Raw genomic sequence first — 16,273 nt, forward strand, 5'->3', positions numbered from 1 at the left:
ATGTATAACAGCCCTAAAAAAAGGTAAAAATTACATAAACAGGAGAAACCAGACAACTCTACTACCCGAAAACGTCTCCAGTGTTCATTCTCTGCTGAAACTTTGGCACAGACAAGCTGGCAGACGGCGCTGCATCACAGCCGGACGTCCCTGTGCCGTTACTAATGTCCTTACCACATCAGGTTCACTCACCAAACCCATCGAGTGCGGCACAGACAGTGTGATCTGTCGAGCACCGTCGGACGAGGCTGCAGAATGTTAAACTTTCAGTCATGCCCTAATGGAAACATTATCTTTCATAGGCTAAACATAGACTGTATATACTAACAGCTCTCCTGCTGGGAAGAGCAGCATGATATTCAGATGACAAACATTAAATATATAGTCGATAAAGAAGAAGATATAGAAATAATAGTGTGTTCATTTATATAAGCAGGGAGATTACTTGACAGAAGCTTCCTTGTCAAATTATTGGGAAATTCTTTTCTAATTCCCGTATCCGCTGGAAAGATTTGACCTGGCTGCAGCAAAGGTGAGCCGTAGTGTTCAGAAATCAAACAAACCATGAAGTGGCTTCTCAAAGTTGAAATCCCTTTCTTTCTAAATAATTAACAGGGATATTTTTTGCAAACCCCAAAATCAAATATGCCTTCCACGAGTCGGGACAGATATTTTGAACCTCATACATACTGCGGTCTAATGACCCGCGAGCTTTTCATTATTTGGAGGAAGTTGGACTAAAAGTGCTCAGACAGAAACAGCCTCATAACTCTGACCAAATAGAGAAAACTCATCACACAGATGCTCCGATTTCTTTGAGGTTCTTTGAGTGTATGATTTCAGTTCACAGGCAATGAGATTGTTGTGACTGTTGGAGCAATATTTACACAGAGACCACCCAGAGAGCTTCCAAAACAATCACTGTTTGTTCATTTGAAATGCCTCCTAAATATCCAACAGGTTACGAGGTTGTACGTGTAACACGGCGACATCTTTTGGGAGAGTTTGTGGTGAAACGCTGCTGAAATCTGGGGAACTATTGAGAGTGATGTACACTGGAAAATAAGAAAATGTTTTAACAGTATTCACTGCATGTGTGCGGGAAATATTTAACATTTGGCATCACTGGAATATGAAACATAAAAGTCATCATGAGAACTTTAAAAGTTCACAAAATCTGTGTGCATGTGTAAAAACATCTCCGTTCAAACTGCCTGGCGTGTTCCAGTGTGTATCCATGTTGCTCTCCTCTCCCCTCTCAGATGGCTCTGATCTGCAGACAGCGTTTGTTTTCAAAGAAAACCGTAGAGGGACTTCAAATGCCTTCCCCCGTCTCTCTCAACACACTGAGGGACTCTGTGCATGTGCGTTTGTCAGTGAGTGCGTGTACATGCGTGTTCATGTGGAGGAGATCCGGTCCTGGTGCACGCTGTCCTGTAAACACGGCCGGGTCAGACTGAAGAGACGAGGCTGCGGCGCCGTTATTGAGTTGGCAAAATGCCTTTCGTCGCTTTACCGAGTGTGATCCTGAATCTTTAGGTCGAATTCAATATGCACCACACACACCAATCAGAGTTTACTGTTAACCGTGTTATACTAACAGGAAGTGATACAATACTCTATTGGATGTCAGAACGTAAAGTATGACCACGGTTAACTTTACCTGGTCTACTTCTACTTAAGTAGCACACTTGCTGTTTTTATCACCTGTAAAGTCTCTGCCTGTCTGGGACATTTAGATGCTGTTGCATGCCTAATTTCACCATACGCACAGATACGGGAAGGAGAGTCTCACCTCGGAAAGTTTGTAAGGAACGATCAGCTTCTCTCCGACGGTGATCGTCTTCCGCGTTGTCAGAGCTTCAAACAGCATCTCTTCTTTGACCTGTCGGTCACGACAGCGAGAGAGAAAGTGAAGGGAGTTTAATCTGATGACAAACCCATCATTTAATTCAACGCATTTGTGTGTGCACTTGTATCCAAAGTATTAGCAACAGTGTGTGCTGTGACCACAGAATCATCATGGAGTTTTGATGTCAGACACTTTTTATTCAGGTTGCCTTTTTATCTTTGACAGTGTTTAAGTAATCCTGTGCAGGTTGACAGCTTGAAGAAGTGCTTTTACAAATCTACAGCAGCAACAAAAAAACTGTCTCTTCATAAGTTAACACAAGGAAAGGTTTTATTTATTAAGTACTTCAGACTCCAAATCAAGTGTAAGTCAAAGTTTAGCTTAAGAGTAACATGATGACACAAAGATGACACAGTCCGTGACTTTATGGATTTTAATGGTAGACTGTGAGACGAAGCTCAGTCACTTTCAGGGGCGGACTGGCCATCGGGGATACCGGGGGAATCCCCGGTAGGCCGACGGGGTTTGGGCCGGTCTCTGACATCGCCGGCCCCGACTATATTATATGCTTCACAGAACACGTTCAATTGACTCTAATACCGAAAGTCAATAATCAGTGAAAACTGTATCAACAGTATAGACTGACATTATACTACTCCTCGCGATCTGAGACGCCATAGCACGGCTGGACACTACGGTGCTTTTAAAAACTTTTCTCCATAACCGCGGTCTGCGCCGTGCGCTCGTGCCGGGCGACGGTCGGAGCGGGGCCGCGGAGGTGCGAATGGCCGCTGTAGACCGGCGAAATACAGGGGCGGCTCGACTGTCACGGCGTCCATGAATCGAGAAGGACTTCTTACTGGAACTGAAACGATGTACTGGGATTAAATTCTTTGTCAACAAAGAATTTGGTAAGTGACAAACTGCGTTTGTTTTTTTACATCTGCAGTAACGTTTTTATGAATAATATTTGATGGCTCGTGCTCTTGTGTGTGGTGGAATGCGTGGATCCGCTGCAGGTCTGCTGGATTGATGTGCTTTGTTGTCATATGAATATATGTGACTGGTTCTTATGACTTTGTGGCTGTCATTGTGTTAATTACGTTGATTTGACCATGCGTTGTCAGTTATTGACGTAGCGTCCCGTCACGGATTCATGTATCTGCAGCTTGCGTCACTCGCTCAGAGACAAGCCGTTTTGAGTGCGAGCTAGCAGCATGGCACCGGTACCAAAACGTAAATCCTTTAAAGGTGGAGCTGAAAAGCTCAGGGAGAAAAAGAAGAGATATCTGGAGGAAGGTGCATCAAAATATTTAAAAATCTCTGACTTATTTGGGAAACCACCGACTGGTGACAGTGTTATGATGGTAAGTTGTGGCATTGACTTGGCCAATGTTAGCTTGCTTTTCACAGATGAGGTGTTCGGCTACAAGCTAGCCTAGCTAACGTTAGCTAGATAAATGATAAATGTCCAAAATTGAGACCGTTATGATCTGGTCAAATAAGCAAGCTGGCGCTGTTCGCATCATCGAGATTATTTAATTTAACATGTTAGCCGTAGTTACTTGCTTACAATCGATGAGCAAGCTATCCATGGTGGTAGTTGTAAAGAGGGCAATCTTATCATTTCTAATAATTTATGTCAAATAATGTTTAAGTTAACCAGCTCTCAACAGCACCTGGAGGCTTTTATGTTGATGGCTACTCAGACAGATGTTTTGCAGATGCTGGACAGTGAGAAAATCATAGACGGTGTTGCAGAAAAGAGTGAGCTGCTACTCGTGTAGTGAGGTAATAATAACACATGAGTATACTGATATTGTTTTTTATTACTATGTGACTATAATGCACCTGGGCTGGCAGAGTTAGTTTAGGTTCTGTTACTTAACTTATTGTTTTGTTATGCACCTTCAACACCCCTACACACACACACACACACACACAATCACACACCCAGCATGCAACACTACTGATACCACTGATGTTCACACCCCATCGTATGTTCTGTTCATTTCAATATAGTTCAAACTAATTCTACCCTCTGATTCCAGTTTCTTTATTGTGTGGTCTTTCTCTGCTGACATTCATTCCTTAAGGCTCTGTAGTTATACGTATAACCATCTGATACTAGCCCAAAGTTCAGCATATTCATCGAGCAAACTACTACCTTGGAGTATTATTATAAAAAAAACATATATGATGTAATTTCTTTGTAATCATCGAAAATAATGTTAAGTGTATGGGTATTTTTCCAAGTAGGCCACTGACATCGATACGTGCGATGCATTGAGTGGGCCGGTCTGACAGTAAACTCCCGGGCCACTTTTTTCCCCCAGTCCGCCCCTGGTCACTTTGAAAGGACAGTGTTGTATGTGTGCGAGCGCCACAGAGGTAACAGTGGTCTGTTACAGAGCACATTAAAATGACACATAGATTCCCGGGGTACAAGTAAATGCTGGCGGGAAAGTCTTGTCGCACTTCATGTCCCTGAACTTGATTGATCAACAAATATAATACGATTCATGGAGAACTAAAAAAGCATTTTACTCTATTCAGTCTTTTACATCAGGCACCCATATTTAAACCAGAGTGTTTTATTTCATCTTAATTTAAGTCATATTTTGTTGTTTGACAATACAAACAGAAAAGAAACAGTCAGAGCAGGAATATCATGCATCATTTGACACCACCTATGTTTTTGTATTTATATAAACACACATTTAGAGTACGTGAAGCATTATTTTCGCCGTACCTCCAGCAGCTCAGAGACGACAGGCAACATCTCGGGGTTACAGATGTCGATGGAGTCGTCCCTGTAGGTCTTCTTCTTGTAGCGGATGTTGCCCAGGTGCAGGATGGCCGACAGCAGGCAGAAGATCCTAAACAACAGTTCAGGAAACGTTTAACTTATGAACAAATCCTTACAGATGACGTGGATCACTTATTGCGGTCTTGTGAGTGTGTGTGTGTGTGTGTGTGTGTGTGACACTCACTTTTTGCGCGTGGAAGGAAGAAAGCCCACCATCTCCATGGCCAGCTGAAGCCTCTCGAAGTCATGCTTCAGGTCTTCTCCTTCGACTGTGAAGCAGTCCTGCAGAAAAGGAAAAAGAAGCAGCAACCAGGTGTCATCAGGTTCACAGGAGCTGTTACGACACGGCCGCCTGAAAGCCAAAAGAGCTCATGAAGGACTTTACTAAAGACTGTTGACATACACAGTGCCCAAACACTGTGCCCAACAAAAGGTGCCTAAAATAGGTTTTTAGTTTATTTGGCAGCCGACACAAATAAAAAGCAGCAGAGTGGCCTGAAGCAGACGGAATGAATGACTCTTGCTAAAATAAGCTATTATGAAGAAGCTCGGGGGTCAAACCCTCCAGTCTGGTGTGCAGAGAGCGTGCACGTTCTGCTCATGTCGTGGAAAAGCCCTTTAAACCAATCCACAGATTATTGGCGAGCTGGTAAAAAAGGAGCTGAGCAGAGCAGCGGTTTACGGTGTGTTCCTGTGTTTGAGTGATGGACGACGGGCCGAACGAGCAGAGAGGAGACAGAGCGGGAGTTTGTTCCTCTCGGGCAGGCGCTTACATGCACAAGTTCTTACAAGGCACATGTAATACATGTGAAGTGCAGATCTCATAGACAAGACTTGATTAATACAGTGACTACAATTAAAATACTTTGTATGAAATACTGCAGCTGGAATATTATTTAACAAGCAAACGCACATGAGCAGGAGTAAACTCGTGGATAAATCTGGATCTGGATTAGTTGTTTATGACAAGAGGAAGAGCTGCAGACCAGGACCACATGCTTTGATGCAACTACGTCGTATACACCCAGCGTAATGAGAGCTCTGCTCTTTGCTTTATGGGCCCATTCCACTACGGCTGCCATAATTATCACATACCGAGGCCTCAGAAAGACAAACACTCCAAACACGGGACTCACACTTACACCGACGTGCCTCCGGCTTGCCACCCTGGCTCTCTGCTTTCATGGCAGAGACTTACACTCACCTGTTCGTGACTCTGGTGTTACATTTCTAGAGCAGGAAAATCTACATCTACGTAAAAACAAGAGTTGCTATAACTTCAACAATCTGTCCATGTAGTAAAAAGGTGTTTGTTGACCCCAGATGATGTAAATAAAACAAAACATTACAAAAGCACCGTATTCATTCAAATTCATCAATATATATCCTTTGTCGACATATATTAATATTATTACTTTCCTTGATGTTTTGGTAAAAAAAAGGTGAAATTCATAAAGTTAACTGAAGTTAATATATATTAATTCCTTCTGATATTGTTCCTCATATGGACCGTGACTGCAGGGCTTATCCCATTGCTCACAGCATATTTATAGTAATTTATATTCAGAAATTCTGAACTTAAATAAACTGCTATCATGTACATTCACAAATGCAATTACCTCACTGAGATAGAAGGAGGGGGAAATTAATGGATCAATAAAATGAACCTCAAGAATAAAAGAGCACAGTTACATACATGAGTTAATAAACAGAAAGATGAACGACCACCACAAAAAACAACACAAATCACAAAAGACTTTTCTGATCATTGACATCATTCAATCAAAGTATTTCTGCTGCAGGGTGTGATTTGAATCTGATGCAGTGATTGAGAGGTGAGGGTGTGTCTTTGGGGAAATGTCCTGAGGCAACATAGAGGAACGAGCGTGTAAATACACTGCAGCTCAGCCACTAACTGGTGAACAATGGCACCAGTCTGTGACTAAAACCTCAGCCCATTACTCAAACACTTACACAGGTTGCATGGCGGCAAACAAATGATGTTCTATTCAGGGAACTTATAGTCGAGGTACTGTACTTTGAGACCTTATGGACCAAGTCAAGTCTCAAGTCTTTAGAGAGCAAGTCCAAGTCTTAAGAGGGTTAGTCCAAGTCTTAAGAGGGTTAGTCCAAGTCTTAAGAGGGTTAGTCCAAGTCCTAAGAGGGTTAGTCCAAGTCTTAAGAGGGTTAGTCCAAGTCCTAAGAGGGTTAGTCCAAGTCTTAAGAGGGTTAGTCCTAAGAGCAAGTCCAAGTCAAGTTTCAGCTCCATAAGGGGTTTGCCAATTTTTTTAGAGGGCAAATCGAAATGAAGTCTCAGGTCTTTAGAGGGTTAGTGTAAGTCTTTGGATGGCAAATCTGAGTTAAGTCTCAAGTCCTGAGAGGGCCAGTGTGAGTCTAGTCTCAAGTCTTAATAGGGAAAGTTCAAGTCTTTGGGTGGCAAATCTGAGTCAAGTCTCCAGTCCTTGGAAGGCGCGTCTGAGTCTAGTCTCAGGTCTTTAGAGAGTCACAACTTTAATTTTGCCCCTGTGTAAATTCTTAGTTAGATTTTTACATTCTTGATAAATGTCAAAGACTTGAAAAACTCAATGTCACCCACATTTGTTTGTGTAACATAGTTAGGACTTCATTGTCAGCATGGCGGATTTCACTGTCACTACTAGAAAACACGGCACAGTCAATGATCAAACAAGTCACACAGGTTACAGCAACAAAGGCATCTACAGTGGCCAGGATGTGATACCAACATAACTCAGGGAGGAAAAGCAAAAATAAACAATGCGGAAATAAACACCGAACCAAACCAGGACATATCCACAAAGCAGCAAAATGAGCAGGAGGGGGAGGGAGGGGAGGAGGGGGGTGTGCAACGTGTGCAGGGAAAGTGTGGCTCGAGCTGCAAGTGCTCAGGTGACAAAAAAAAAATCTACTTGTTGAGGTTTCTCCAACACGTACAGACACACGGACGTCACACACACACAGATACTGACCCCTTCACTCTCACAGTAACTGTCCCAGTGCAGTTGGTTGGTTGACTTTGTCATCTGGAAATGTTAAGGCAGAGTTTACAGGAGGGCGAGGTGACGGTTAGACAGCAGCATTCAAATGAAGTCACATACTGCACAATTAAACACAGATGTATATGCAACTAACAGCAACGGAAGGGACGTGCTGTTAAGATGCAAGCAACGGCTGAGCTTCACAGCTCTGTTCATTAAAATACAGACAAATATCAAGTAAACAGTCCGACGTAAGTCAAAGCACAAGGACACTGAGGACGAGAGATGTATGCACACGAATCATGTTCACAGAGACTAAACGAGCACATGTCATGATTGAACACATCGAGTCATTAAAGCAGGAGGAGGAGGAGGAATGAAAGCGGCAGATTTGTAACACGCATGGACATTAAGGATTCAGAGTGAATGATTGGCTTAGCTTTACTTTAAATCACAGCTGACTGTATTTTTGAGCAACAGTGTTTATGATTGATTTCCTACCTTCAAGGGTAAACATGCACATTAAACTTACGCGAGATATGAAATCTACCACAGCGTACAACCGTCATTTTAGGTTGAAGTAACTGTTGCATTGCACGATGTTCCAGTTTGTAAGCAGGAACTGTTTTGAAATTCTTTTCCAGGTCTGTTCCGAAAGCCAGCACCATCTGGGATTTCAGAATCCATGCGACATTAATTACCAGATAAACATGAATGCCTTTCTGGCACGTCTTTTTAGCGTCCTATCTATTCAATGAAAAGCATTTTAGCAGCCTGCAAGACTCAGCCAAGAGGTTTTCTTACAGATGTTAATGTAACTTTGGAAAAGAAAAATAAAGAAATTCTTCGCTGCAATTGATTGATTTCATATTTTAATCATCTGAAGAAAGTCTCCCCAAAATAATTTTCATTTACAATTTACATCAATCAGATCTAATTGTTGCCACAAAATGAGGAAATGAATCTCAAAACCTACGGCTTGCTTTGGACATTGGCCAGTTAAATGTACATTTGTAGTTAATTGGCCGATTAACAGATGCAAAACCACGTGGTGTGGTCTTACGAAGGAAAATACAGAAAAATTTATAACTGGGAGGGGGGGGGGACGGGACAGCCATAACTTGTGTTTACGTAGACTGTAAACAAGTTGTGTTGATTGTGTGCACAGGACAGGTTGTGAAATCCATGCAAGAGGTCCAACCGCACGAGAGTTTGGTTTTCCTTATGTAACCTCCTCAGAATACACAGAATGGGAAAGAGGAAGAGAGGCACAAGAGACGGGTAGAATGAGAACAGAATGCAAGAATGGGTGCGTGCTTTTATGTATGCATGCGTGTTTGTGTGTTTGCATGTGCGCGTCAGTGGCCGGGAGGAATGGAAGGAATTCCCTGCTCTCTTCTGCGTAGGCGTAAAGGATTTGGGAGGGGAGCAGGTCCCTGGTTGTCACGGTGTGACTGTCAAAGCTCGGAGGGAACAGACGCAACAAGTTTTACACAACATCCACATTCCATACATGTAATGTGTGTGTGCGTGTTTGCTGAGCATGGCTTTGTTTTATGGTTGTGGTGAAACCTGTTTTCGCTGTGTGTAACACAAGCAACAAAGACAAGGGACGGATACTGTTTGTTTCTTTGTCTCTGTCTGTGTTTGTCGGTGATGGTGTACGGATGACGATGTGCGAGTGCATGTGTCAAAATGTAAATGGTGACCAAAGTGTGTGCAAAACAAACACACATGCGAGTTACAGTTACACCCACAAAACACAAATGAATACACAATCTACTCAAACACACAGACAGGTTTGAAATAAAACGTGTCTCCAGAGATTAGTCAGCTACATGTGTTGTTCATATGTGTGACAGAGAGAGAGAGGGACTATGTAGTCTGTGTTGAAAGCAACCAACAGAGGAATGTGTTTCCTTTGTGTGCTGGTTTCTCTCATTTATCCTGTTTGCAGAGACACAGAGGTAAATGTGCTGGGTTAACGACTGGTCGATGACACCAATACAGACACACGCAACTCTGAACATGTATTAACACGATGACAAAAGCATAAGACAACCCAAAACCCGTAAAGACACAAAAAACGCAAATTGACAGCAAGTGTAAAACAAAACCGGGACAGATTAGTTGTTAAGATATTGTTTTTAAATAAAGTTGATTGTGTTGTGAGGACCCACCTGACTGAGGTAATGGTATTCTTCAGGCTTCATGAGGTGGAAGGCTTCCCTCTCTTCTTCACTCGCTCCTGCCAGCAGGTAGTAAAACACGTGGTAGTTTCTAAAAACAAAAAGAAAAACATTTCCACTTACGGTTAGTGACTGTAAAATTAAACTGGCTACAAATAAAATCTTCACTGTTCGCGAATCAAAATGTGTGTTTTTGCCTGAGAACATCATGTTAACATGGGGACAAAAATATTTGCTTCATGAAATGGTTAATTAGCTCATGTTTTCCAAAAGTAGAAACACATTAACACTATACGTTAAAACATACACAACACAAAACCAAAGTGCAGTTGGAGAAACAACTTTGGTTGTACTTAGATTCTTACTACTACGAATGATGTTGTTACCTAATGATAAAATAAATGGGTTTATCCTCTACAATGGTCATTTTATCACGCCTTCAGATTCACATTTTAGTTTCCTAACGTCAGCATGTGAATAAGCTCACAGTTAACAAGCCAATATGTTGCAATGGCAGTTACACAGTAAGACTCGTTATTTCAGCTTAGCCACCATGCTAACGACCAAAATGTTAGTTAACAGGACATTAATCCGGGCTGCCAAGTGTTTAATTTAGTTTGGAGTGAGATTCTGTGTGTAGTTGAAGTTGGTGCATTTTACGAGTTGGCCCTCTGTGACATTACCCACCGCAGGGGTCGGGGGTCGTTACTCCTCAATCCTCGGGAATTTTGTTTCAAAAGTTCAGCAGCCACATTCAGAGTTTTAAATCACTTATAAATGACAAGCCAAGTCAATAATCACGGTCAATGATAAATTGATGGATGATCATTCTGAGGTCAGTTAAAAAATGATGCCCTGGATTATTGGAATTACACATGCTGTTATAGCTGCATGGATGACAATGCACTTGTAAACGTGAATTAATGTCAGAAGGGCAATGTAAGCGTGTTAGCATGCAATGCTCGTATCAACTTCAACTAGAAAGACAACACCGACAATGGAAAGTGTCTTTCATTTCAGGGGTAACCTCTAATTAACCGATATGTTTGTGGCACATTATTGAATGCACTTCAACCATGCAGCTAACGCGGCTTAAACAAAAACTAAAACCTGGAAAAAGAATCATGAAAGCTCAGTTTGTTTGTGTGAACTTTTTCCTCTGACTGCACCGCAGCGTAAAGGTTAAAGGGCAAAAGTGTGCAGCAGCTGTGCGACCAGGGTCCACTTGGAGTACACACACACACACACACACACACACACACACACACACACACACACACACACACACACACACACACACACACACACACACACACACACACACACACACACACACACACACACACACACACACACACACACACACACAATTATGGTCCTGGAGTCAGCAATCCATCTCAATAAGAGATGGCTAACGCCGGGGGCCCACTGTGAGCCCCCCCATGGTGAGGTTAACCCTCACCAAACTGTCTAGCCGGTCCAACACATTAGTGTCAGCTCCACTTACAGCTCAACTCACTTCATGAATCACACTTCGGTAAACTCAAACAAGAGGCTTTCTGATTTACATGCACTCAAACCTTTATTTTGTTGCCAAAATTCAAACTGCATTCATGTCACACTTGCTGCTAGCATTACTTTTTTCAGTAAAGCGCAATTCAAATGTCTCGTGAGATTGATTCAAAATCCAGGTTTGTGCAAAAATTCCCAAACTAGTTTTGACACACTAAACATTAAACATAACTCATATTTACTTTAGTATTAATGTATTGCATTGCTCAGAAGTGAAGTTGCCTTGACTGTAAGCATCACTCCCTGCTTAACAAACCCCACGTACTTCAGATTTTTATTTTTATGATTATGCTCGGCTTGAAGTGCTCACCGCTCATTGTGCTCCTGATACACCAGCCTCGACTTCTCCAGCAGGTATTTCTCCACATATGCTCTAAAAAAAACAGGCCACACAATAAAATTGTTAACTTCAAAACATAATTTTTTGTTTAGGAAAATGAAAAGCATTGGTCTCTGGTTCCTTACCCTCTCACAGTTCCACTCTCCTGGTAGTTCACCTGAATGAACTTGCCAAAGCGACTCGAGTTGTTATTGTGGGCTGTCTTTGCGTTCCCAAATGCCTGAAGGGAAAAGAGATGAAAACGTGATCAGACAAATAAATAGGAATAGGCCACATATTCCACATCATACACACATAACAGAGGTTTGAGGTCAAGTTCTGAGTCGGCTTTAGGTGTGGATAGTTTGTTTGTGGGTCAAGCACACAGACTTTGGTCATGGTCTTGAAACGCGGTCAGCCTGGACCGCGCGGAGCGAGCTTTTCCTCTTGCACAGTTTCAAACAGCGTCAGTTCGAGACAGATGATTAATAACATGGTTTTAGGATCAATTCAAGTCAGAGTCAGACAAATTGCTGGGAGGAGCTGGGGCCTGATGGAAAAAAAAATGGGAAAAAAAGAAGCTCCTCAGTGAGTAATGGGATCCATGTGGCCGTGTGGAACATGTGTAGTGGTTGTGCTTTAATAAGACGCTCCAGTATTTCCCCTCGTAGCTCTGTTTATGTTGTATGGCTGCCTGGAGGGGAAGTCGTTTTTCGCCCTATATAAACCCTGCAGTTATTTGTAGCGCCGCCACAAGTAAACAAATTCCTCAGTGAATCACTTAGAGCTGCCCCGAGCCCTGCGTCTGAGGAATGGGAAAACACCCCTCTCTGATCCCACCCTTCACCGACGCCGCTAACTAGCACACAAGCACGCTAGGAGAAGGCCAATGGCAAGCTAATAGGCTACGTTGTAGGTCTTCGGGCTAATCCGAATGCACAAATTTGCAGCTGAGACCATTACTGAGTTTCACTTGAATTTCAAAAACTTCATGTCGTTTTGTTTCTGAGAGGGCCATGATTAGCAAGTACATTACTGCAATGGAACACAGAAGACACAACTAGAATGCATTTCTCTTATTCAGCTGCAAACGGCAGGCCGTAGCATCACACGTGAAAGCGACGCAAGTCAATGCTTATTTATCCATTTGATCAGATAAAAATCCATTTGGTTGACCATCCAACCAGATGTAACAATGTGCAGTGATGAAAAGCAAAGCTGCAACCCCATAGTGTTCCTTCTTTTCTTTTCAAATGAGTCGATGACAGTTGACTCACGGTCTGCAATGCCTTTAAGTTGCAACATACAATGGTAGCGTACAAGGTTGGATAATCCTTTGCCATATTTAAACAACCTATGTATTTATAATGCAGCACTATAGGGAAAGTCTATGGGTAAAGATCATCAAACCTTTTAAGTCCCAGTGAAACAGAAGTTAGAGCGTCTTCCGCTTCTATTATGATTTCAAATGTTTGATGACTCATGCTGCACTAAGGGGCGTTTACTAAATAACTTTGGCCGTGTAGCTAGCCACACCAGTCATATAAAACCACACTTAACAGCTTGTGGGTCGTAGTAGTTAACGGAGCAATATGGAGAGATAAAAAGAGAGGCGTGCGTTTGGATACAAGTGGCATTCATTTCCAAAACAACGCGGCTGAAGTCTAATTCATTCAAGGGAAACTTTGCAGATTTTTGACCGGCTCCGTGTTCCTGCGGTTCAACATGCAGCTGAACGACCTCCGGATGAGAGTTTTACTGGCGGTCGACCAAGCGGAGAGCTGGGGCTCTGGCTGCATGAGGCCAGGCGCCGTTCATCTGCATGTACTAGCCACGCTGCATTGACAATGAGCCGGTAGAAAACCTGCAAAGTTTCCCTTCCATCTCTCCCTCCTCATCAATCCACTGTGAAATACATCACAGACGCTCCAACGTCCGTTTAACTGATTTAAGATGCAAAGGACAAAGGACTCTTTGGCCTCTCTCGACTACAGGCAGAGCCTGACTCAAACAACAGCAATGAACTCGGCTTTCATTTATGACTCACTGAACTGAACAAATCATTAAAATGGGCCAACGCTGTGGAAAGACCGATTCCACACTGCCGTCTGGACAAGGAAAGAGCACCAAAGGTCAAACTGCAGAACAGTGACGGTATCATTTCACATCCAGAAATGTGGGTTTAAAATTCGCTGCCTGATGCAGTCGATATTTCCAGAGGAGCTGGTGGTCTGTTCACCGCTCCATCCGTCTATGAACTGGCTGACCCGTCTGGTTCAGGAACTACAGGTCAGACGAGGACAGACTGTCAGCGTCCGGAAGAACTTCCTGATTGGACAGCCAATAAAAAGCAGCCACTCACAACACTAACCGCTCGCAGTCGTGTTGAGGAACTCGGGTCAGACGAGTCAGATATTAGACCTTCAGTGTTTGCGTGACATTTGCGTGACACTTTGTGTTGGGCCAGCAGGAAGCAGGATGTGGAAAAACTAAAATACTGATTTATGTTGAGGCATGTATTCGTCCACCTGGTCTGTGTAAAAAAGGCCGACAGATGGACACTTTACAGCCGACAGTTCATAATCTTTCTAAACTTTGGCAAGCTCCATATCAACAGCAATGAAAATCAACAGAAAGATATGTCAAAACTGACCTCTGGAGGGGAAGGAGTTTCTTACCTACACGCAAGAAAACATGAATGCACATGCAAAATAAACTGCCGTCATTAGGTCAGTGAACTAGTTAGTCACTGCCACGATCAATAAGATAATTCCATCATTTCAAATTCTAAGAATATGAGGCTTGCATTAGAAAAAAAAATAAGATTTTACTCCACCTACACAAACAACCCACAACAATGCAAACGAGCTCTTGAACCGTCTCCTACGGCAGTTGTCAAAAGTTATTCTGGTAAATCGAAGTCACTAACTCGAGCTCAAGTAAACAGTGCAGGTTGAGGTGAAGTGATTTCTAACATAACAGCAGATTATTTTCGCCGCCTCGAATGATGACAAAGACTGAAAGCGACACCAGAACTAAAAGGGTTCGTACAGACAGTGATTCTCACCACTTCAGTCACTCCAGCAGGTCAACAACATTATTCTTGGCTTCCGACCACAGACCAATGACAGACTTGAGATGGTGCCAGTGTGTTCTGGGTGTAATGTGTCCACAGGCTCGGGCAGAGTCGTTGGGAGGAAGCACGGACTGAGAGGATGCCACAAGGCCGATGTGATGTTTTCATAAGTCTGTCGATCCTCGTTTCTACAACTGTTCAGCTGTGTTGAATACCGTGGTCACTGTGAGAAAAACCTTTTAATTAAATGTCTTTCAGTTGTAGCTTTCAAACTCAATCAACTTTCTTCAGTCGGGGTAGTGACTAATCCCAATCAAGATCCAGCGCTTTCGTTACAATTTTAAATCCGTTCAGACCGGTTGTTCACTGGTTATTTACTTATTTATTCTACCAAGTCATAATTTCTATTTTTGAACGATTGCTTTGGAAGAAGGCTTATAAAATTGTGCTCTTACATATTTTGTGACGACACAGAAGAAGAAAGATATTTCATTAGGACTTGATCCTTTGAAGAGGTCTCATATGATGTACGAGGTCAACGGGAAAATATTAATACATACGTTTCTTTTCTAGGAAATCAATTAAGACTTCCAGCGCCACCTCACACAGAGGCAATCAGTTCTATTCTATTATTGCTTCGGTCTGTAGCGAGGTAATTAGGTATTTATCTGCCGTCGTGTGCTCCGACTCGTGCAGTGTGAAGACACGTGGCTTTTAATCACATGAGGATGACTTCATTAGCAGCTTCTTGAGGAGAACAGAGGAGAGGGGAAACGGGGAAACCATAAACTATACACAGAGAAAAGCTTTGTCTGAATTTCAAAGACACTTAAGTGAAATAAGCCATGGGCTGAAAACAGCATTCTTCGGACTGCAAATTGATTGAGGAAATTGTCACCAAATTGTTCGCATTCCTTCCCCGACAGTAGCTACGAAGCATCCGTGTGATTCAACGGTTACTCAAGAGCCATTTGCTCATTTGACCTCCGTAGATTCATATCCTTTCCTGAGCCCGTTACCAGAATGACTCACCCGCCACAGTATGCGGTCAGGATGTCAACAATAAGAGAGAAAGGGCCAGCGACTCGGCCCAACATGTATCACCGTTGTGTCACGGCGTGTGTGGGCAGATAAACGCTAGACGCTAATTCCTGACCGTGCCCCTTGTAATGTCACACCTGAGGTCATGCTGACCAGAGTGGACTGTGGTCACTGTGGCTGTGGAATCACAGGGCGATCTGCAGTCATGGGGAGAGTGTAGAAGCCCGGTGGGATGTGGGCTCTGGCTGCTTCTGTCAAAGCAGTGTTTGAGGTGGGACATTTAACAGTCGGTGTGAGAGGCTTTTCTCTTCCGTGCAATAGGAGGCTTGAACATATGTGAGCTTTTGTTTGAGATTCTTGTAATTTAGCCATTTAAAAAGAAAAAATACCAATGTTTGGGCGCCAGCAGGCGGCAACCT

The 16,273-nt window shown here is 42.9% G+C and overlaps 1 protein-coding gene across 8 annotated transcripts in view; it reads right to left on the reverse strand.

The window, feature by feature from the left end:
- Positions 1-16,273, reverse strand: part of myo9aa (myosin IXAa) — a gene marked incomplete at its 3' end in the record, with an annotated part of 96,658 nt that overhangs the window by 36,072 nt on the left and 44,313 nt on the right. For 6 of the 8 annotated variants that reach the window (XM_079291094.1, XM_079291096.1, XM_079291092.1 and 3 more), the window contains exons 3-9: positions 11,884-11,978; positions 11,729-11,791; positions 9,838-9,937; positions 7,649-7,702; positions 4,846-4,943; positions 4,605-4,731; positions 1,796-1,885 (exon numbers count right to left, since the gene is read on the reverse strand). In XM_079291094.1, coding sequence (XP_079147220.1) covers positions 1,796-1,885; positions 4,605-4,731; positions 4,846-4,943; positions 7,649-7,702; positions 9,838-9,937; positions 11,729-11,791; positions 11,884-11,978 — 627 coding nt within the window. The remainder of the gene's footprint in view (positions 1-1,795; positions 1,886-4,604; positions 4,732-4,845; positions 4,944-7,648; positions 7,703-9,837; positions 9,938-11,728; positions 11,792-11,883; positions 11,979-16,273) is intronic. The other 2 variants (XM_079291093.1, XM_079291097.1) reach the window with 1 other exon arrangement.

The sequence above is a fragment of the Melanostigma gelatinosum genome (assembly GCF_949748355.1).
Source record: "Melanostigma gelatinosum genome assembly, chromosome: 2".
NCBI lineage: Eukaryota > Metazoa > Chordata > Actinopteri > Perciformes > Zoarcidae > Melanostigma > Melanostigma gelatinosum.